General features: G+C 39.9%; 1 protein-coding gene across 1 annotated transcript in view; it reads right to left on the reverse strand.

Moving 5' to 3' along the window:
* Positions 1–23,569, reverse strand: part of REPS2 (RALBP1 associated Eps domain containing 2) — a gene marked incomplete at its 3' end in the record, with an annotated part of 88,262 nt that overhangs the window by 54,872 nt on the left and 9,821 nt on the right. Inside the window, exon 2 of the mRNA XM_026089622.1 lies at positions 119–257. Within this exon, the coding sequence (XP_025945407.1) occupies positions 119–257 (139 nt within the window). The remainder of the gene's footprint in view (positions 1–118; positions 258–23,569) is intronic.

Raw genomic sequence — 23,569 nt, forward strand, 5'->3', positions numbered from 1 at the left:
CCGCGCCGCGCCGCGCCGCGCCGGGCTGAGGACGGGGCCGGTCCAGCCCCCCTAGGGCTTCCCGCCGCCCCTGGAGCCGAAGCGGCGGGACTTCCCGGCAAAGGGCTCAGAGTTTTACCGCTGTTCCCGGCGTGCGGGCTGCGTCCGCGGACCTCCGCTTCAGTCGCGCTCTGCCCGGCGCGGCTGGAGGTGCGCGCCCTCAGCAACAGCCCTGCTGCTGGCAGCACCACCTCCTCCCGAGGCCGCGCCACGCTGCTCTAGGAAGAAAATACAAGAATGTAGCATTCTAAAAGGAGTCTTAATGGTCAGCATTGACAGTTTAACAACAACAACAAAATCACCGTGTTCTCGTTTTTGCTGTAAAACAAATGGCAAAGAACCCCCTGTTTATGGAGATGAAATTCTTCTTTACCGCTCCTCTGTAGGTTTTAATTTAGGATCTTGTCTAATGTACTATGCACGTGTTCCACTTTGCTACTGTAAATGTTCCTGGTTATAGGTCAAGCTATTCCTTAAAATCAGGAAGGTCATGACCCAAGATGGGAGTGCTGGATAAATCACGGCACAGAGGATGGTTGTGGGACTCTCCTTGTTATTCAGAGTGTTGTCTTTTCTCCCAGCAGTTCTTTGGGGCATTTCTAGGAATAAGCTAATCAACTTGAAGCTGTCACTGAAGGTGATCTTTGTAAATGCAGATGAGTTGCAGAAAAAGTAAACAATAAACTACACTGTTTACAGCAGCTCTGGTGCTGAGATGAGGCCTGGCCCAGGAGAAATCAGATTATCTGCTATTCACTTGCAATATCATTAGCAACATGCGGCTAATGTTGTTAATCATGTTCCTAAAATACAAACCAGTTAGTTAGGAAGTAAATATGTTTAATTTATATATATTTATTATTCATTCTGGTAAAATGTAAAAAGCAAACGTAATATTTTTACATAATATTTTTACTAGAAAATACTAGGTTAGGGTTACTCCAGTTAAAGTTGCTTCAATTTAATTTATAAAGCCAAAAAACATTTGCTAACTCATCACCTCTGTCCTTGTAACCAAAAGCTATTATTTCTTTCCAGTACTACTTTATCCTCTCCACACCATGCATATCTGTGTCGCCTTCTCTTCTGCACAAAACATGCAAACCTTTAATTCCTCTAATGTGAAACAAGTACATGTGGTTGTCCTCTAATTGGTTGGAAAGCTGAGTGGGTTGTTATTTGCAAATTATTGGTGGGTGGATAATTCACCCTTATGTTTAAGGATAGAGTGTAAGGTGACTATTAATGGAGAAATCCTTGTTCCTTTAGGGACAATGGATTGTCATAGTATTTTCTGGTTTTAAAAGATCCTGTTTGGAAGCAAAGAAATTGTATTTCAGAAACTGAATCTTGTAGCCAGGCTTAAAGTGGCAAAACCCATAGTAACTAGGTAAAACTATGCAAATCCTCTTGAAAAGGCTCTACAGAACAGAGTAAATGCCATCTAGGTTGCTCGATTCTTTACCTGTAAAGTCCTAAGATGTCACTGTACCTTTTCTGTATCTTCAGTCAGGTGCCAGGTACTGGTCAGAGAAAATGGTACCAGAAACGTGAAGATGACATACATGTGCACTAAAGTTAGTGCTTTATCTAACTATTGGCATGCGTAATTATACCACTATCATGAAGATGGACTAATATCTTCAAACCAGTTTATGGAAGAACAATTGTCTTACAGCTGAACTTGAACGAGAAAGATATTACGCTGATGGGCAAAAGAAAACACTGATGATAATTTGTGCATTTTCCTCTGACTGAAGGTGCACATTGATAACTGACTAGCTCAGTACTTGTTATGTCTCATCTGTARCAAATACTCCCTTCTCCAACACCCCAGGAGACTCCATTCCACCTTTGTTGGTGTTTTCTAAGTTTTTCCAAGGTGGACAATGGTAGTGCAAGATATCGGGCATGAAACCTTCAGCACCCAGGAAATTCCCACTGTCCCAGAAAACAATAGTCTGTCTTACCAGCCACTACAGCTGTTACTGCAAAAAAACCACAGCCTCTTCTTTTGTGGAGAAGGGGGCTATTTTCCCTTCTTTTTTGACTGGTAAAATTTATGTTCCTCTATCCACATGGCCCCTCCTTATCAGAAAAGAGAGTGACTCTGTTCAAAACCACTCCACAGCCTGGTATTGTAATCTCCAAAGCATAATCCTCAAGACTCTACAGAACTGAACCCCTCCAAGCTGAGGAGGCAGGGAAGTCTGTCTCTCTCATTTTTGCAAAAAGTGTACAGGACAGTGCTGTCCTTTGGTAAGGTGTGAGCTGAGTACACCCCACGGCTTTGAGCAGGCCTTCGGAGGGATGCAGATGGAGCTCAGGTGTCTGCCTGTCCACCTCCGAATTGTGAGAGTCCTTAGGCACTTACCAGCTGAGGCTGGGGCACCCTGGGAAGTCGTATCTACGTGTCTACTGTGCACAGTGGATAATGGCAATGAGATTACTTATCTCCAGTATGTGGCAATCTGGTTAGTAGGCAGTCTGCAGGTACAATTCAGTGAGACAACTCAGCTGAGCAGTGTGGCTGATGGGAACATGCTGCTTCCCACACTCCAATCCCAAAGGACCACTCACCAGCTGCGGCACTTGTTACAGACTCGGTGAGCTCGATCTGCTTGCTATACTCACTAGCAACAACGACGAGCTGTCTAACCATTCAGTGAGCTGGGTCAGACGAACTCTAGATCTAGTGGAAGGAAGAGAGTCGGACCATGAAACGAGAAGTAGGGGATGGAGGGAACAGGTCGCCCCGCTGGCAGCAGTGATCTCCGAGGTTGTCTCAGTAGCCTTGTCAAACCACCCCCCAACTTGCTCTCCCAAACCCAGCATTTACTGGGGCACTCTAATCCATCTTAGGTGCCAGAGGAAGCAGTTCCAACATAGTCCAGTGTGTCTCAACATCAATCTGTAAAATGGTATAGATGGTCACTGCATGCCTTAAAATTCTCGTGAGGGTACATTAGTCCAGACTGAGAGGCACTCGCTGATAATAGAAGCCATTAAGTATCATAGGAAGATAGTTTAAACTTTCCTGTCTACAGGGAAGTTGTGATGGCACTATAAGTTACAAAGCTTTTCTATACCTATGAAACCCTACTTATCAGTAAATCRAAACAATTTAAGTATTTATTGTTCGCTTTCTGGAAAAAATAATATCAGTGACCTAAACTGGATTAAAATTTGACTTATCAAAGTATGTTTTAAATTAGTGTGTGGTCCTTCTTTCCTCCCTCCTCTCCCAAATAATCATAATGCAATGACTTATTCTAAAAACACCCAGCAAGCAGTCCTACAAACAATTGTTTAATCAAGTGTGGGAGGGAGATGGAAGTGTTATTTAAAAAAATACTACTTCCAAAGATTTGCTAATATGAACAATAGTAATATGTACGATAGATATATTTTTTTACTTCTTCAGAGTGAAGTAATCAGTATAAATTGTCATGCATAATATTACATATAGTACACAGTCACCAGTAAATAATCCCTCATATTATAGTAGTGTTGCACTGTCACGCTATGAAGGTTCGATAGCAATGACTGAGACAGTAATATAATAATAATAATAATAATAATAATAATAATAAGTTTATTTCCTCACACAGGTTCTTGGATTAGTAAGATCCATTAAAATAATGCGATTACTAATTTAGAAAGGGTAATGCAAAACCATCAGTTACTAATTTAGAAAGGATAACCCGAAACCGTCGATTACTGCGTTATTAATTGGAAGSACTGCTTATCCCTGCTTGAAAGCCTTCTTGTTCACTCTCCTAGTGAGAGGGCTCTCAACCTCGAGGAGTTCCCTTAACCCAGCGTCCCAGGAAAAGGGGAGGGGGGGAATACTCACGGTCCAGCCGGAGAGGATGATCAGGTCACGTTCCCGTCCCTGCTCAAACTCTCCTAGCTCCCAAGTCTCTTTTCATACGGCTGGGGCTCTGGGCAAACACTGCTTTTGCTGACTTTTAGCAAGTTTCGCAATCACAGGACTGTCTGTTTGTCTGCTCGGGAGGACCCTGCTAGCGAGGCAAGACCACAGCACCTCCATATTGCTTCTCCCCTCCCCGGGGGTCCGTGCAGATCCCAGGTGGCAGACTTCACTTCTCCAGTCTTGTTAATCATTCCGCAGCCTTGCGCATATCAGTCCTTGCGCATATCGGTTGGTGGATGACTTTAGTCCTGTTAACTCCTCTGTTCAACAGCTTTGTGCACGTCAGCTCTTGTGCTATCAGTTCTTCTGCGTATCAATTGACAAACTTCAGTCCTGTTAACTCCTCACTCGCCCATCAAGTAGTATTTAGGGGATCCTGGGAACTATTTGCATTTGAACAGTACAATCCAAAGATGAGTAACCAGGATTTGTACATTATTTCACTTATCCTAGGGTTCAGATCGTATTAAACTTGTCCTGGCCCAAAGGGCATAAGACCTGGCTGACAGCTGCTTCCTATTGACAATAAAAACATCCTGCATATCACTCAGTGAAGCTTCAGAAACACTAGGAAATGTTTGGCTGGAAAATTGTAATTTAGATTTCCCTGCCTTAGTTTGAGTGAATCTCATCCATTGTTTCTAATAACAATTATTTTTATTTACTTTCTTTGCAAAATGAAAGAAGACATTGATGACAAGTAACTGGCTGGGCAGGTTTCATGCCCATTGCATCAAGCATGCTTGGAATGTACTTGACAACCTTGTAGTTTCATATATAAATTTAGAATACTCCTGCTGTAAATACTCCTGCTGAGAGATACAGATCCTTTATTATTCTTTGCATTGTTGCATTCATGAAGATGTTCCATCTCGAAGAAAAACAGGAGAAACGTTTAGTGAACTGTAAAATTTGGTTTGCAGTTTTCCAGCTTTTTAATACCTCTAATACATGAAAAACAGCTAACAAATAATAGTGGCTATTTGCTAGCTCTGACCTCTTTCTTTAAAAATTAGATGGCATAATAGAGGAAAACTGCTTTCTTTGAACAGATTGTGGAAAAATGTTCATGTAAAATATCTGACAAATATCCATATATTTATTTATCTAGTTGTGTGTGTGTGTGTAAAATAGGATGCTCTCTGTTTTTACAAAGATTTATGCATGTAAAGTGAGTTTCTGTAGACTTCTTAGCGCATCAGGCTAAGCCCATGCACACTTCTTTGTAACAACAAAGCCAAAAATAGTATACTGTTTTTTAGGTATCTTTCCAGGAATGCACAGCCTCATTTCCATTAATTTCCTTCAAAGCCTCCGGTAGTTTATTTCTTTTAAAATACTGGCTTCACATGAAATTAAAAAAAAATAGCATTTTAGATGCCCCTTTGTTACTTTTTAGTTTTGATTTAAAAGATTATCCACTTACTTTTATGCTCCATAGATGGAAGCAGTCACTCAACAGACCGAGCATTAGAAAAGGTGTTTCCTCTCTCATTTGTGCTTTTACTTAGGAATTTGACAGAGCATTCAGTAACAATCTCAACACCCAGTTTCAACCAGAATTCACCAAAGCTTACCACTTTGAAGGGCAATGTTTTCTAAAGTTCATATCATAGCACACTTGAAGTCCTGAGCCAAGAAATGCTGCCAAAGGAAGATTTATATGATCCTGGAAGACACAAACAGAAAAAATAATAATAATAAAATGGGAGCTATGATTATCTTCTCCCTCAGACATGAGTTAAAAGATGAATCTTGCAGTATATCCCAAGGGTTAACAAACTGTTCTCATGGACAAGGAGGGAAATAGCAGAAGGGGCTATTACAAGAACATAGACTATAATTAAAGAAAATTTCTTGGTGCTTGGTGAGGTGGCTAATGTTCCATCACTTGTTTCTTTTAATAAACTGTTACTGGCAGCCACACTCTTAATTATAAAATAATCACACAAAGGCACAGAGACTTAAGTCACTGCAGTCAAGCCATTAGTGCAAAACAGAATGTATATTTTCCATTTAAGGAAGTAACAATTAAAACAAAAATCACTGCACCTTCACTCTTCTGCGTGTTCAGCTAATTTGCCTCTCAAAAATTTTTCCTTAAGATTTGGAAAAAATTCTAAGAAGTGTTCAGTTTTGAGATAACTTATTGACCAAAAATTTACAGAAAAAGGTAGTAACTTAGTGGCTTTACTTGATATTTTAAAATTCACCTTTCCCAAGCATAATCAATAATTTTCCCTTAAGAGGTTTGGTGAATCATGCTGTTCTGATGGGGCTTTTTTACACTTTAAAATAATACGGATATTTTCAATTATGCTACTGCCCTCTCATACTTCATAGGCAACTTTCACATAAGTGAGCTTCCTTTAAGGAAAATACTATGCCCTTATGCCATTTTTATAGTTGCAGTTTTTTAACAGAGCAAATGCTCCACCTTGTCTTCTAATCAATTCATGAACTCAATGTAAAACGTAAACAAATCAGTCCTCTGCAATATGCTACAGCTTCTACTGTAGTGGTAACAACCGCTGCGAGTGGAGATGCAGCAACAATAAATTATATTAACTACTGAATTTTCTCAGACCAAATACAGCTACAATAATGTCATTGCAATTGCACTAAGTATTGTTGCAGGCATTTTCTGCAGAAACATGCACTGTGTCATAAAGCTGCTAATTTGCACATGACAAACCTTTCATTTTAGCATCAGTTTGAGAAGGGGTGTACTTTCGCTGCATCGCTTGTTATGCAAAAGCTGCTATAATTAAAGCCTGGCCTACGATGTAATAGCAACCCCCAACTGTCAAATCTCACACACTGCGAGGCAGAAACGCGCAATTGGCTCGTATTCTCCAGCAGCCAGAATTGCGTCTCCCTGCTGCTCCGATTTGCAGCATTGTGCCATGGCCTCTCTACCATTTCATACCCGCATGCCTGAGATGGGGTTCGTCTGCTGGAAGGGCGACAAGTCAGCCAGCTGCGCCTGGCACAGGGGTCGTGGAGCAAGAGAGAGGCCGCGAACCTGCGTGGCAGCAGGGGACAGGCTGGGTAGTGTGGCTCAGAGATAACGCCAGCTGCAGCCTAGTTGCACAGCCACTACACCATCGTGTGAGYACCTCCTTTTTCTTCTCCCACCCCTCATGGGAGACAGACACTTGGGATATCACTTTCAAAGATATGAAACCTGAGACCTCTGGGTTGCATTAGTTTGGATCTGGCATTGTTTTTCAGCAAAACAGGCAGAAATTCTCATTTTCTGGTGAAGGCCTCCTAGCATGGACAACCTCTGACCATTAGAGCCCCTGAAGCCACAGAAAGGAGACTACACAGAAAAAATACCACACACCACACCTGGACTCTTAATGTCATTGCTAGCCCAAAGAGTCTTCATCTCCAGTCTTCATGGCTCAGCAATCGGCCAGTAGGGGATGGTATCTCAGAGGTAATTTAATGTGCCTTTCACGTGGGATGGGGCAGAGTTGAACACAAGAGATCTCACACAGATTAGAGAACTGGATCTGGCCACAGTGAAGACAGAGCACAAAATGATTTATTACATGTCCCCAGGAACTGTTCTTCTACTGAAACCTCTTGCAGTGTAGAGCAAGATGGTCTTCCCAAACTCCTTTTAAAGCTTTGTTTCCTGCTTAGAGATGTTCTTCACTTACCAGCCTTTCCTGCCACAACAGCTTCACTGAAGTTATCCTTCATTTACAGCAGTGTGAGAAAAGAAACAGCTTGTATTCTTTGTAAGCTGACGTGCTGAAAATCCTTTTATAGATTTGCTATCGAGGTATCTAAAATCAGGATTTAAAATAGGAATAGAATTGGGCCTAAAACACAGTGCTAGTCTGTGTATATGCACATGCATTTTATGTTATGATGCCAACATCATGTTGAGTCTTATATAAAATCTTATTTTTAAATTACCTGTATTCTTATGCCAGCATTAATTAGTAAAGATTAAATATTGTTAAAATAGCATTCTTCACCATTTATATCAGTTCTTTACTTCTTCCCCTGATTTAAGAATTCCAGGCAGTTGACAGCTGACATATTATTATACAGTATAGAGATTAGATATTAAATCTCATCATGGTGGAGAGGGAAGGTGCGCGTGAGGAAGATGAATGACAGTCTTATGACTATGGAGCGTCTCTTAGTGAGATTCAGAAAAATCTGGTCCAGTTCCTACTTTTGCTACATCCTGCTGAGCACCCCTGTAGACATTCTCTCTGACTAATACAAAGATAATATCTTCCARCCTTACAGCAGCGTAGACTGAATGTTTGTATGGCATTCAGATGCTCTGAAAGGGTAATGGAGATTAGATAAACTCAGTGAAGGACTAGCAATCAGGAGATTATTTCTGACATTGACTTTGGAGCAACTTGAGATGGGATGACAGTGACTAACAGGAAATAAGTTGGTGAAACGCAGAATTTGATTACATGATTCAGAGGTTATTTTAGTGTCCTGTGCAGATGACTAGGCTCCACAATACAGTTAAGTTCAGAGATCCCAAGCAGGAGCCAGACCAGCTAGCTCCAGGACCAAGGAGGTATGCTGCCTGTGCCTAAGCTAACAAGCTCAGGTGAAGGGCAATGGTGTAGTTACCCTTCCAGAATCCAAACGATCATCTGTGAATGGCACTGGCCTGGGCTGGGTTGACATATCAGTTCTTCAATGCTAGCTACAACATTTCCCATATTTCATTTCATTTCAGCATTGTGTCAGGTAGATGTGCATCAGGACTAGATTGCACAGGAGCAGCGTGGGGATACAACACCCACAAAGAGAGTTCGAAATGGGGGATTAATCAGTGGCACACTAAAAAGGAAAGATCAGGGGTTAGAAGCATCTTTCAAATAAACAAAATAAAGAGCATCTCCCAAGCTGCCCCTGCCCTATTTTGGCCCTCTCCTTCAAGTGATCACACTGTTCCCTGCCCCAGCTGTGGGTGATCTGAGATCTTCCCTATCATCCCTCTCTTATCCTTCTTGCCAGTGACTTACCATTATGTACCTTTTTTGCCATTGCTCTACCTCCCTCTGCAAGTTATAGATGAACCTTCATGCCACTTCCCTCCTCTTCCCTCTCCTTATAAGTGATAGAGAACTCTCTTCACATCATGTCTGTCAAAGGATACAGCCCCTTTGATCAGAAAATCCTGCTTCTGTGCCTGAATGCGTTGGGGGTGTTTTTGGACTCTATGGCTGATGCCACCTTTCAATATTCAGCTCTAAATCACAGCAAATTTTTAACACTGGAGATCAGCTCAGGTTAAAAAAAAAAAAGCAAGCAAACAACCAAGAGAAAGGTCTGYCTCAAAGGATGTCTACACTCAGAGGTGCAGGCCAGGACTAAGCCCTTTGCTTTTCTGCCAGGTTAGCTGAACATGAGGCARTTGTGAGCTGGAAACTATATGGATATACTCATGCAACCATCCTCCTGTCTCAGCCAGCTCTGAGCATAGCACTGAAGAGCTCAGGTCAGCCTGCATGTATCTGCTAGGCATATCCTGTGTCTCCCCTTGCCACGCACCGCTACAGAACAAAGCCATAGATGCAGCCTTTCCTGTTTACTCTCCTGGGTGGGATAAGTCAACCACTCCTGCCTCTAATGTTAGAAAAACAATTTGAGTTCAGCCACTCTCTTGCACTTGGTCAGCTACACATTTTACAAATATTTCCTACAACAAAGCTCCAATCCTACTCATAAATGATTTTCAACTCCCTCTGCTCTGGTGCAAAAACACTGGAATGAAACTCAGGATTATTCTGTCCTGAAACAGCTCTAAGCATGGCTAGAGACAAAATATTTTACAAAATATTACTATTTGAAATTAAAACTCCTAGTAATGTCTGCTGTTTATTCTTTAATATATGAACCGATAGATGAACTGATTAATATATGCTTTAATATATGCTTTAATATATGAACCAACAGTCCATGCCTTGTACTTGTGTAGGAAATGTAAAGGGATCTGATGTGACTATAATGTAACTACATTTTAAAGCAGAACTGTTCAAAAGCTGACAAGCATTTTTGACCAGCTGTACTTTTGAACATTGTTATACTTTCCATATAGTTTAACTAATATACATTTGACAAGTCTTGCCTTCTCAAAAACTCTGGATAGTTTAAGGCAGGAACATTTATAGTGTATATATTATAATTTGATGAGTTTTACTCAAAGTGTAATTGATTTGAAAGAGCAAAATTTGATTACACAGGTCATTTTTTTCTTTTTTTTTTTATTGCTAATTTATTTTTCATTGGGTCATTCAAAGTAAACACAGAGAATTTTTATGAAGGCTATATCCTAATATAGTTACAGAAGAGTGTATTCATTTCTAAAATCATTATGCTTTCAGTGTCATATTTATTAACTTGTAATATTGGGATAAAACAATGTGAAAAAGTTCATGAAGTATGAATATCTATAATCAAAACCAGAGTATGCCTATACTGAGTTTGGGGGTAATTTTACTATGCTTTATATAATAATTGATTCTTTCTTGGGCTACCTCTTGGTACATGCAGAGTCAGGTAATCCCCATACCCTGAGGGCCAGATCTCTTTGTACTTGCTTAGCTTTAAAACCGTGAAAGAATACTGAATTTAAACACGACTACACACAATTGCAAAATTAAACATGTGCAGGATAATGGCCTAGGAAYTTACTGTAGGATAGATAGCACTGTTAAGATTTGCAATAAACTAGTGTGCCAGATGAAGCCCCATCTCAAACCTATTAAAATATAATTTTGTACTTTAGTGAACTGTCACTGAAACTTTAATGAAAGAGTGCATCTTGGGCAGGGATCTAAATGAAAGAAGAGTCATCATCTGAAAAGTCAGACAGCTTTTCCAGTTATATGAAATGCCATGGAAATAAAATTAAATGCAAGGAAAAAAGAAAGCCAAAAAGAATAGCTAAGCAGGATGACTGGGTGCAAGTATTGCAAAATCCTTCCAGATTTTAAAAATAGGCAGGAACTTATCAACGTTCAGACAAATATATTTCTTCTAAGTTACCACATTGGAAACATTTCATCAAGAGAAGCAAAGATAATAGTATTGAATGGCAACATTAGAGACACTTGAAATATGCAGTACAAAACTAATCTCTTCAGGACATTCAGTGAACAGATGTTCAGAGACAGTCTGCTGCTTGGAGTACTTACAAATCACAGCTGTATTAGAAATGTTATAGCTGCTGATGTTCTCAGAAAGGACAGATTTTCTTTTGTGGATTTTTTAATGCCAACTCTAGTAATCCTTGATGATCCTAYAGATTGAGAAAAATCCTAATATCTTATTCTGAGGAAACTCAGCAAAGATAATGCAGATGAAAAGCAATTTACTTGTCAGCATTAGTAAATGAAAAATAGTTTTATGAGAAGCAGGGTTTATGAAGTGTGGTTTTCCCACAGTTGTCTCTTCTCTGGATACTTAGGTGCCAACAAGGGCACAGACTTTCACCAGTGAGAGCACTGTTTTGTTTTCTCTGTCTTCACAACACTGGCAGAAAGCCTTAGTCAAAACGCTTCTTCTATTTTGGACCCATGGAGGCATTGGCCTATTCTACTTTTTACTTGGTGCAGTCACTCACACCAGGGCACAGTGACCTCATACCACCATTACCAGAATGGTTTTCTCTTCCTTGGTAGATCCATCAGTTTGCTCTTGCTGTACGCAGTCCAAATCACTACTGGCAGAAAAGAATCTGCCTGTTGATTACAAATGTATCCATCCCTCTTTTCTCTTCTGAAGTTCTGCCAGACAAGCTGGGCAAATGGATATTGCCCAATTTAGGAAACATTCGATTGGAGCTTCTCTTGATCATCTGTGAAATTTAGCATGGCAGCTATTAGCCAAAGCCTATGTTATCAGTTAAATTAAAACTGAGAAAAACCTTCTTGCTCAGGAAGAAGAAATTAGCATCCAGTGAGCAAGGCAGCTAAATTAAACCAGATACTGATCTCAGCAGCACAAGAATTCATTAGGAGAAATTGCAATCTACTTCTGCAGTGAAGAGAATAATTTTTTGTGATTATGTATTTTTTAACTTTATGCTTGAGCCTTTCAGATTATAATCGTTTTTTTAAATGTTACTTTAGTTTGATAACTGAAGATGGTATCTGAGGATAGACACCATTGTATTAGGAGTGCTCTAGAGAAAATATCCCACATAAAATTAAATATTTAGATTAAAAAAATAAAGCACCCCAAAATTAGGAAATATCACAAGTAAGATCTTATTATACAATCTTATTTCTGTCCTGTTACATGCACAAAAGCTTATAAATGAAAGGTAAAAATGAATTCTGTAATATACAACTATTTGCTAAATAGTGACAGAATATACCAGATTATATGCTATTTGGGAGATACGACTTTACTCACTTCTAATAAAGATATGTTCTAACAGTAAACAAGAGAATCACATTTCTAAGTGCTGTTCACAAGCCTTGAAAAGAAATGATGTTAAACAGAGCAGGGGACTAGACAACAGCAGTCAGAGATTCGAGTGCCAGCTCTGAGCTCACAGTGGAGCAGTTACAACAGTAAGGAAGAGTTTGGGGGGGTGATTCATAATATTTCTCTGCCAAACTCATTCCTCACTGAGCTTTGCAAAGGTAGGATATGTGAATCACAGCTGTGAATGAGTGAACAATATAGTGCTTCTGTTCACAAGCAGCACAACCAAAGACTCCAACTACTCCTGCTGGAATGTAAAACTCACAGTGCGTGAAACCCATGGCAGTCTTTGGAGAGCCTCCCTGAAGTAAGAGGGTGTCATTTCTCTGCTCTGACATTATCCCCTCTGTAAAAATCCACATAGACACAGAGATGCACTTTCTTCATGATTAAATGATCGTGAGAAAATACTTAGCAGTAAGATTGTAAAGTAGAGGAGGTGAAAGTATAAATCACAGTAACTTGTCTCTTACACCAGAACTCTCTTCACAAAGTCAAAGGATGTTTTGGTGAAATTAAAGGGCAAAAGCTGGCAGTCTGCCTGGTCTCACAAACCTCTGGAGTGCTACAGTAAGTTCAGCAAGCTGCTTATATGTTGCCCGGTCTGACTTCTAAAGATATGATGATTTTTAACAATATTTATAAATAAAGTTTATTTGTATTTGTATTAAGAGAATACAAGAAAGAGAAAAACAATCAATCTTTTGTTTTGCAAACAGCCTTTTTGCAAATTTGTCCAAATTTAAACAAGTAGGCAGCCAGTGTAGTAAGAATAAGGCCCACACTTGCTACTCCATAATTGAATCAGTGTATGTGCATCCCAGTGCTGAAATTAGATGAATATGCAAAGACTGTTAAGACTGTTGTTTCCATGTATAGCCYTGCTGACTATTTTGGGTTCCTCATGAGTAAAGATACATAACAACATACTGACCTAATGACAGGGCTGATCTGTCATGAAATACCTCACAGTATAGCAGAGTCACATGCTAAAGAAAGGGGAAGAAGAAAGAGGAATAAAAAGCTCAGCTCTATCTTTTCAGCACTGTTCAAGACACTAATAGCAGAAAATGAGGCRCCTAAAAATATCTGAATATAGATTTCCTCACACTACTGATGAGTGGTTATGCTCGTTTCTCTCCAATGTATCAGTTTGCCCAGTTCTGTTGTTCTTTTATTTCTGCTGCTCGACAGCAGAAGCTGAGGATGTTACTGTCTTACAGTACTAGCTGGTAAACAGATGCTTTTCAAAGCAACAGCTGCCATTTAACAAAAAACTTTAATTTTCTTTTACAAAATTTGCAATGAGAAAAAGCAGCTGGAATGCTTTTGAGATAAAGGAGCTCATGAATAATACATTTGACACCTTTATACTGAAGTATGGGTGTCTTCATTAAATAAAATTGCCTCCTGTAAGGGCAGTGAGGGACTTTTGGGAAGAAGGAAAAATCGTTTCCCCTTGAGACCCCAGAAAATGACAGTTTGTGGCATAGTGGAAATTAATGTCAGTATCATTTTGCAACTTCCTGTGTATTATGACCCTTTAGATCCCTTCAATAGAACAATCACTTGGGTTCAATACTCCGGAAAGTAATGAAGTCGAAGAAAAATACTACAGTGGACGTGTAGATTACAAATGCTTATGGCCATCTAAAAAAMCAGAATATGCATATTTATATACATGATTAAAATCACATACTGCTGTGTACAAGGTATTTCATTCACTTTTAGCATGTGGTGGTGCTGCACGCCCCCCAGGGTGTTAGRGAGCGGGGTCTAGGGAGGCCATTGCCCCAGAGTGGTATAGCTCCTTGGGAGCTGGGAGTTGCTGAGCTTTGGGGCTGTGAACACCTGCTCGAGCACGGCTTTGTTAGGATCCAGCAGGACCCTGGCCTTCCTGCAACCCCTAGAAGCAGAGCATTAAGTTGCAGGTATTGTGTGCCATTGCTGCTATCTTACTGGCAGCATTATGAAGGATATCATTTCAGTGAACAACTGCAGAGCAGGAGTGTAGATCTGACTCTGGTTAGCACAGGGCGAGGACAGAAGGTGCAGGGTCTTTATCTGGAGGGTGGAGAGGACTGCAGGGATCTGACATGACATGGCAGCCTGCTGCTCTCCTGCAAAACACCTGCCTCCTTGGATCCAAGAACACACTGCAGCTCTTCAGCAAGCCCCTATAGCTCATACAGCACAGATAAGTTACTACTTAAGGGGAGCAGGCAAATTCCTTAATCAGGTAGACAATTATGTATTTAATAAATTACACAGGGAGAAAAGACAGGACTATGCCTATAGCAGAGAATGATCCTGAACTGCTATCTGAAGCGATACAGCCCTTCAGTTAGGCTCTGCCAAGATGGAGATGTATGAAGAAAGCCATATCAAGGTATCTATGAACAAATGAAAAAGGGAGTTTTGGGAAGGTGGTTGAGAAGAAAAGTGACAGTGAGATACCTCCTTCCAACCTGTGAACCTGCAAACTAGTCCAGATTAAAATAGGATGAGAATTTGCAGAAGAATAGCTCTTCAGAAGAACTCCATGTGTGATCAACTCCTGTTACAGAATTAGGAGTCTCTTGCTAGTGTTGTATTACTTACTGGCAAAGTCTACTAAACTAATTCAGAAAAAAACATTCTTATTCCACACATCATTTCAGAACAATCCTGTGTCAACAAAACCCTTTGGGGAAAGGGCATAAAATCCTCATTAGCAAATAGTTTCTGATAGCCAGAGCTTGACCAGTGAAAGTACTGAGTAAAACAGAATATGTTCCCATGCTGCAATCAATATGTGACTGCAGCTTGTAGGGAGAGTCTGGAGTTAGTTTCTGACTAAATTATTTGCAGAAAGTTGTGGTAGCAGCTCAGCGTGGCTAGCTATGCAAACATTTACCTAGATTCTTAAACTGGCTTTGCAGCCTCTGCTAGATGGCCTRACCTAGATGGCAACATCTTCTATACACTATCTAGTTAGCTTTAAGCTAGCTTCAGTACATCTACTTAAGCTATACTTACGCCTTTGCCTTCAGGGTAGAGATGCCATGAACTATGTTACTTGATCATGCTCCCACAGCTCATGAAGGAGATGTAAATACTGTGACTACAGCACCACTAAAAATCTTCCACTCAATATTTTTTCTTGCTTCCACCCTTGAAGGCATGTGCTTGTGTATATTACAATCAGCTACAGCCTTCTAGGCAAATCTATTGTATTGTAGAGAGAACTCCACTATCTGCAAGAAGCATAACTGTTTCACACTGGCCAGCTCTTGGCCAGACTTAGTTATCTCTCTTCTACTTGCAGCCACTTTTTGATGTGCACCACTGCTATTTTGTGCACAGCAAAGAATTTTGTTCACAGTGATTCAACTGCACCGTTGTTGGCAGTTTTAGCATGGACAGCGCTGCCAACAGAAGCCTCAGGAGCAAGGATAATTGACATAATACCAAGCACAATGCCAGCAACTGGCAAGGCTGTCTACAAATATGGCTCTTAGTACCACTGGCTGTGCTAAGCAAGGATGGAAAACTTCCTGCAGCTTCCTTGGTACAAGCATGAGTGCAGAGTCATTCCTTGGGTTTTTCAGTTTGTCTTGTCGAAGCAAAGAACAACAGGGGAGGCTGCTGAGTGATGCTGTCTGGCAATGTTCCCATACTACAAATACAGCAGAAGATAACTGCAATTTTGTCAGGAGAGTTTTCCTCCTCGGTTTTGTTTGTAGATTTTATACTGTGCAAATACAATACTGAATGGGAAGTATAGCAACTTTTTTTTTTTTTTTTTGCTCAAGCTCAAAAATTTCGTCTGTCTAATGCCTCTTCGCTGGTGTATATTTTTGTTCCTAGGTACACTTCTGTTGAGGTGTTTAATGGCCTTATCATTCTGTCAATTATAATTTATTAAACACAAGATAGGTCTTTACACATTCCTTTACCTCTTACTGAGAATGGTTGATAATTTATGGGAGAAGAAATAGCATCTGTTAAATTTTGGAATCAGTGGACTTCTAACCTTGCATTCTTCAACACCGATTTGCTACCTCAACATTTTGAAAGCTGAATTTCAAGGCACAAATCAAATGGTATTGCCTTTTCTGATGCAGCACAAAAGCCAGACTTCTTAAACCATCTCATGAGTGACTGATGGCCATACTGCTGGAATGAACGCAAGTGAGCAGACTATTTATACTGAACACTCTTATCAGCTCTTCCAAGGGGTTTGTAAATGACAAAATAAAGTGGTGGTACAATAACTACTGTGACAGCAGACTAGAATTTTAAGGCTCATGTGCTTTTTCATGAAAGAAACAGTTGCAGTGATTTAAGATGTTACCAGTCCTTACTCTCCCTCCCTGCCCAATCCCAGTTGTCTTACCCAAACCTTTTGAAAGTAATGTTTAAGTGCTCCTAAGCCACAGTCATACTAAATCTGGAAGCTTAGCATCAAATGCCTCTCACAGCAGTTTAAGTTCAGGTACTAGACTATTAGATTTCACATGAAAGTGGCTGAAGGACCATTCTGCTTTACTGATTCAGCAGGGGAGGATGTGAAGAATGTGGTTGTGTTCATCTCTGGCAGAAGGACAACAATAAAGATTTGGGCGGTAACAATTTAAATTGTTGCAGCTATTTTTTTTACTGAATGTGTATCTAAGTCCAAAATTACCATTTTGCAAAACTGAAGGGAATAAATCTGGAGTTAATCTCTGCAGATGATCATCAAGTTAATTACTGCATCAATATTTTTTTAAGACCTATGTAATTTTAGGGACTACTAACTGGTTACAAGCTACTTTAATAAACTTAATCAAATAAACCAATCATTTTTAAGAGGCATGAAAGAAAAACTATTCCCTTTGGCTATGCAGTTCTCCATTATTGGCTGGATGCATTTACTATTGACTGGAGACAGAGCCCTACTAGATGGACTCAAGCCAGGATGACAAATTCCATATTCCAGATGGAAAAAATATTTTCCACCAGGCTAAAGCAAAGAAATCCACAAACAAATGAATGATTATCTTTCAGAGACAGATCTCTCTCATACAGAAGATTCCAGTCTTGCGACTACAATTTGTTGGAGTTTGAACTTAATATTCTTTATTTTCAAAGATAATGAGTTTGGGTTTGTGCTTGTCAATAACTTACAATAACTGTGAAAGTGTCAAAACCTAATGTGCTTAATGTTAGGATAAAATAGTAAGGGACAAATTCTAAAAGACCATCATCAAAATTTTTCCACATGCACTAAGAATGGACTCTTACCTACTTGAAGAAAGGTTTGAAAGGTTTGATTTTAATTTGCCACTGACCTAACATGTTGATAACATGTCAGTCTGCACTCCTGCATGAATGCAGCAAGAAGAAACAGCTGAGTGAAATATGTAAATATTTGAAAGACTTACGTTAATCATCATTGAAGTGTTTTTGTACCCCAAGTGACCTGCTGGAAGAACTYTGAGCTTGACCACTTGTCTCTTTTTTCCAGTTACACGAAGAAGTAGTACCTTTTGTTCGTACAAGCTTTCTATCTGTCAAAGAATTCAAGGCATTCCTCCACCTTTTTCTGTGTGATAGTGGGGGGAATATTGGTTTGGAAAGCAGGAGTAGTAGCCTTGGGTCAAAGGAAAGTATCCAGGCTTATGAAATGACCTACAGTTGACTTCACTGCAGAGTGAAAATTATTTATGTTCAAATGATGTTCCCTGGAGGTAGTGCACTTTAAAATACTTGCATGCAGCACCAAGATTTCTGGAGGAGTATCCCAGGATTCTCAGCACTCTACTAAGCTAAGATATACTGCAAGTTTCTTTACAGTGAATCGCAGGAAAAATGGTTTGTCATTTCAGGATGCAGAGATATGCAACAGTCACTTAGATTGGTATGGATGGAAAGGTGTGTGTAAAAGCACCTGAAGAAAGCACCTGAAGAAACAATGGAGCAAGGTRACAAAACTACACCATGGCGGAAATACCATTCCTCTTCCTGTTATCTCAACATTTAGACAGACCATAATTGTAAAGATATGAAAAATGAAGAAGCAAATAGAATGGGCAGCAGCCTTGTTTAAGATTCATGGAGGATGAAGTAAACAAGCTTCTGAGGCAAAAGGATCACCCCATAATAATTGTTGACTCCTAAATGGTATAAAAAACTGCCCCAAACCCAGTTTATTGTCACCAATCAAGAGGAACCCAAGAGATGTAGCGAAGATCTGACAGCCAGTTGTCCGTTGCCCTCTATATTACACACAGCGATCCTGGCCAAATTGCTTGGGCACGCACACATCTTAGTACTTGTAAGTATGTGGGCATAAGAATATGAATGGGTAGAATCAACTTATTTAGATGTTTGAAAATTACAATCATGTTCTGCCTTCAAAAGGTCTTGTATTGCCTTTGGTTCCTGCAAGGACAAGTATCTTTCATCGTGTGATATTGGGTTACGAACTTATTTAATGGGTTTGCCTTTGTCTAGCAGAATGCCTCAGAAATTCTCTCTGATTCTGTTCTCACAATACTTCCTTCAGCATTTTCAAATTCAGATAATTGTGGGAGAGTGTTGGAGGATTTCCAATATATGCACCAAGACAAGCTTAGCTAATGGATATAAAAGTGGAATCTGACAAATCTGGATGGAAATGTACAGCATGATTGCTTATGACAGAGTAAGGGCTAGTTCTGATCACTCCATTGGTACCTTGCAAATCAATATCCTGTACTGCTGTGACCATTGTGAATGATATTGTCATATAGCTGTGTATGGCAGAATTGCTGTATGAATAGCTGAGGACATAAACACATGTCAGCTTTATGCACTGCTTTCTGCCAGCCCAGACAACTTGAGTTAAAAGCTCCACTACGACTAGAGATATGCATTCTTCTGTGAACAGTAATTTTAAGGCAATATTCAGTAAAGCAAAGCACAGAAAAATTTGGTTACAGGGGGCACAGCCATTTCGTGTCACTTGGTTGTCCAGAAGGGACAGAGATGATACTGTTACAAGATATGCCAGCTATCCATTTTTCTGATGTAGTCTATATTTAAGATGAAAAGATTGCACCTGATGTTAGCTTACGTGAAGTATAAATCTCACATTTTTAAGCTAATTGTTTATTTCATTTTTCTCTGCTTTTTCAAAACAAGGAGTAACTTCATCTGGATGTACTTCATCTGGATGCCCCTAAATAAAAGAACACCCCTTAACCTTTAGTGAAAGATACCCCCTCTGGAAGTAGCAGAAGCCCCTTTCCAGAAGCATAGAGAGAAGAGTCCTTACCCAAAGGGATATAGAAAAGAACAAGAGCAGAAGACCAAGAGGAAATTAACCAACTGTATCAGCTGTTGACAACCTGACAGACAGCATCTGGAGTGGATATTGTTCACTTTAACATGAAACTCCCGGTACTGTTTGCCCCTGTTGCAGTATCAATCATAACCTTTGCTGGCCTCAAAGGTACTGAGCAAGAAGCTTAGGAAAAATGCAGTGATCACATCAGTTTCCTGCCTCACCTTTCTGCTACACAGTAGAGTCCTGCTTTCCTCCCTCTACTTGCTAGCCTAAGTCCTGGTGGGAAGCATTGCTATCTTTCATTGTGCAACATTGTGTCATGGATCTATTTACTGGGTTTGCCTTTGTCTTAAGTAGAATGGCTCAGAAATTGTCTCTGACTATTCTCATAGTTCTTCATTCACTAAACAAACTGTAACCCAGCACATCACAAGAGATGGCATCTCATAGCTAGGGGACCTGTGTTCTTCCATACTCCTTTGCTTTTGTTTCCCCATGTGCTTCCTTTTGGGGAGAAGTGGGCAATCTTGGTGAAAACCAGAGCGTGCACAAACACAAAAAGAGATGTTTTCATACCTTAAAAAAAATTGAGAAATATAGCCTATTTCCCACTTCCACAGAATTCCGCAGCACTTGCTGGTAGAAAGCYTGGTTAGCTAAGTCTATACCCAGCTGCAGCCACAGATATAGTCTGAGCGCTTATAGCCTTCACTTTCCCATGAGAGAATCAATTTGCAATATGCTGTATGTGTATTTCATCATTACTTTATGCAATAAACCAAATGCTAGTTATTATGCAGTATATTCACTAACACCCATTTGTGAGGAGTCCTCCTCTTCCTCCTCTTTCTTTTCTCTTAGCTTAGCAGGAACTACTGTGCTAAAAAGGGTTGGGGTTTTTATTTTATTTTTTTTAATGCAATTTCATTTTCTTGGTTAGAGTTTCTGAAGTGATCAAACATGACCTGCTTAGAGGGGGTCTGGTTCCAGACTCATTGGAAGTCTGTGCCTTACGCAGAAAGATCACCTGGGTAATAGGCATTACCCAGGTCCTGTTGAATTCTGAACTCAAAGAAATGAGAATACTATTTAGCATTGTACCTTCCTGTGTGGCAACAACTCCCAAACCAGCTTATTGCCCAGCTTGTAGGATGTAAGTGGGAGCAGCTGATCACCCACAGCTTGCCTTTCTCTGAGCCAATAGCTACCATGGCACTTCTTCAGGCTTCCTGAAAGCTGCTGTTATCCAGAAAAGAAGGGGCAAGCTGAAATAAAAAATAGCAACAGGGCATATCGCCACATGCTGCCCCCACCCCACTCCAAASACGTCTTTATATAGGCTTAAGTTCATATTGGTATGTAACCAACACATTTAATGCCACTATCAGTTACTTAGAAAAATACCACTCAAATATAATACCCTTTGATGATTCTATTCTACTAAAGTACTTCTGTCGTCTTCATAGCACATTCTTGAACTCCTTTTAAGAATGCATTAAGCAGTGTGACTGACACTTGTAACAGTGGTTTGGTATTCTTTTATCCTTTCTTAGGAGAAGGGTTATATACTTAAGTGTTTCAGCATGATTTTTTTCTTTCATGCCATTGTTTCTTAATGCCTATATTGTTACTTACTTATACTATATTACAGAGGCTTTGTTGAAGAAGTGTGCCTGGGATCTGGGGTGACAGGTGGTGTAATTTATTGTCATACTTAGTTCTTGCAGGAGTTCATTCCTGATGTAATGGATTATTCTGGGACCACACTCTGTGACATTTTATGCATATTTAAGCCCTAAAACACAGCACTAAAGCAGAGGCTGTGAGCAGCTGTACTAATCCAAGAAAAGTCTGAGGGAAGAACTAGGTTTCATCTGCCTGGAGCCCTCCTTTTCCCTGTGGCTGATTGTATGTGCTATGTTACCCCTTAACAACCTGTGGAAAATCCTCCCCTTCTTTCCCCTTTTCCCTGCATATATGGAGACAGGAGAATGTTTGCACATCTCTGCCTTCCACCTTCTCTTTGGGTTCCACATTTTATCAGAACATTACTCTTCTAAACCATTCTCTAGGATCTGAAAATGTGCTAAGCCTTAATAAAACACATACAAGATCGATAGTATTCTGYCCCTAGATACCTCCATTGTGGAGCCAAATAAAGTAAGTGGGGAGGAGTGACTGATAAATGACTCTATGGCCACACGTGGAAAAAGGGGAACAGTGTTTCCAAATGTTTCTGTTAAAACATGTAACATATTTTCAAAAATTCTAACATTTCAAGCAGAAATCCCCTGAGAGAATTTCTGACCTTTACTATCTTTAAGAAGGGTTTTCCATATGAATCTATGCCATTACCAAAATACTGATAATGAATAGGCATTTGAGACATATCTTCAATACACCATTTACAAGATGCACATCCTTATTGTGAACCTAGAAACCTTGTCCTGAAATAGGTGCAATTTCACTGCACATACTGAGCAAAGCATATGACGCTACCTGAGCAAATGCCACTGAGGCATTAGAGGTGAGAGAATATCAGCATACTTAAGAAATAAAAGCAAAGAGGCAAAGAGCACTTGAAACTCTATCAAAAAGCTGTTCTCCTTTCAAAAAAACAGATAAAAGAAACAAAATAATGTATGTCTACATTAGCAAATAATGTCATGGAAAAGGAGTGGATCTGTAGAGCAGAGCAATTGGTTTTGAGGAGCTTTGCTCTATGCTAAACTTTTCTTTTTTTTTTACTTTAGACTATCTCTAGTTTGCTTCTGTATGACTAACCATCATTGGCAGTTGGAGCATATTTCCAATTTAGTTTCATCCGAAAGGAATACAGTTCATGTGCTCTGAGACCACTCTGTGCTGTAAACCAAAGTGCGGGAAGTGGGGAAAATCAGAAGGTTTGCTTAAAAGTGCACTCCTGATCCAAACTAAAAAGTGAATTTTAACCCTAGAAGACTAACGACCAGGATACTAAAGCAACTTTTGGGGGAGGTAGCCTAAATAAAAAATAAAAATCATCTGCAAAGTCATCTACCCTTTTTTTTCCCTGCTACTTGCTTGTTTTACCTGTGAAGAGATCCCCCCTAAGCATTCACAAAGACGCTTTGTGTCTCTTTCAGATTTGTTCTTTATGTATTATTTATGCTATCAGGGAAGTTGCAACCATGATGAAAACTGCTTATTTTGCTCACCAATAACTGTCTCCTTGGACAGCCTCATCTTCCTGTATCCAGCTGTTTTCTCCTCAAAATATAAGAAGGTCTTCAGGTCAACAGCTGACTTCTTCCTATGATGTTTGCAGAGTGCTGACAGAATCAGATTCTGATCTGATTCTGATCTGGTTGTGATATGCAAATGTAATTGTAGCACACAATTAATAATAAAGCCATACTGACATCCAGCTACCTACATCTCAGTCAATGCTCCGATAAACAACTTTCCTTAATTTCACATGTGCAAACTTTTAAAAAAGTGAGATATAGCCAAAAATGACTTCTCATGCAGAAATGTTATCATGTAGTCTGTTCTTGCCTCCCTAAATCTCAGCAAGAAACAGGTCCTGCGTAAAAAAGAGAGCAAAGATGCCCTGTTCACAGTCTTCACTGCTCTACTGTCCTCACAATGCACCTCACAGCAGAAATTAAGGAAGGCAAAACACAAAATAGGAAGTCCAAATGCTAGCATTCTGAGCAGGCAGCTAGAAACTTGAGCTAGGATTAGAATTCAGCAGTTCTGATTCCCTAAATTATTTTGGCCAAGTCACTTAGGCCCTGCTTACATTACATTTCCAGCTGTATGGAGAA

This window comes from Apteryx rowi, unplaced genomic scaffold (assembly GCF_003343035.1).
Source record: "Apteryx rowi isolate R43461 unplaced genomic scaffold, aptRow1 scaffold_823, whole genome shotgun sequence".
Classification (NCBI taxonomy): domain Eukaryota; kingdom Metazoa; phylum Chordata; class Aves; order Apterygiformes; family Apterygidae; genus Apteryx; species Apteryx rowi.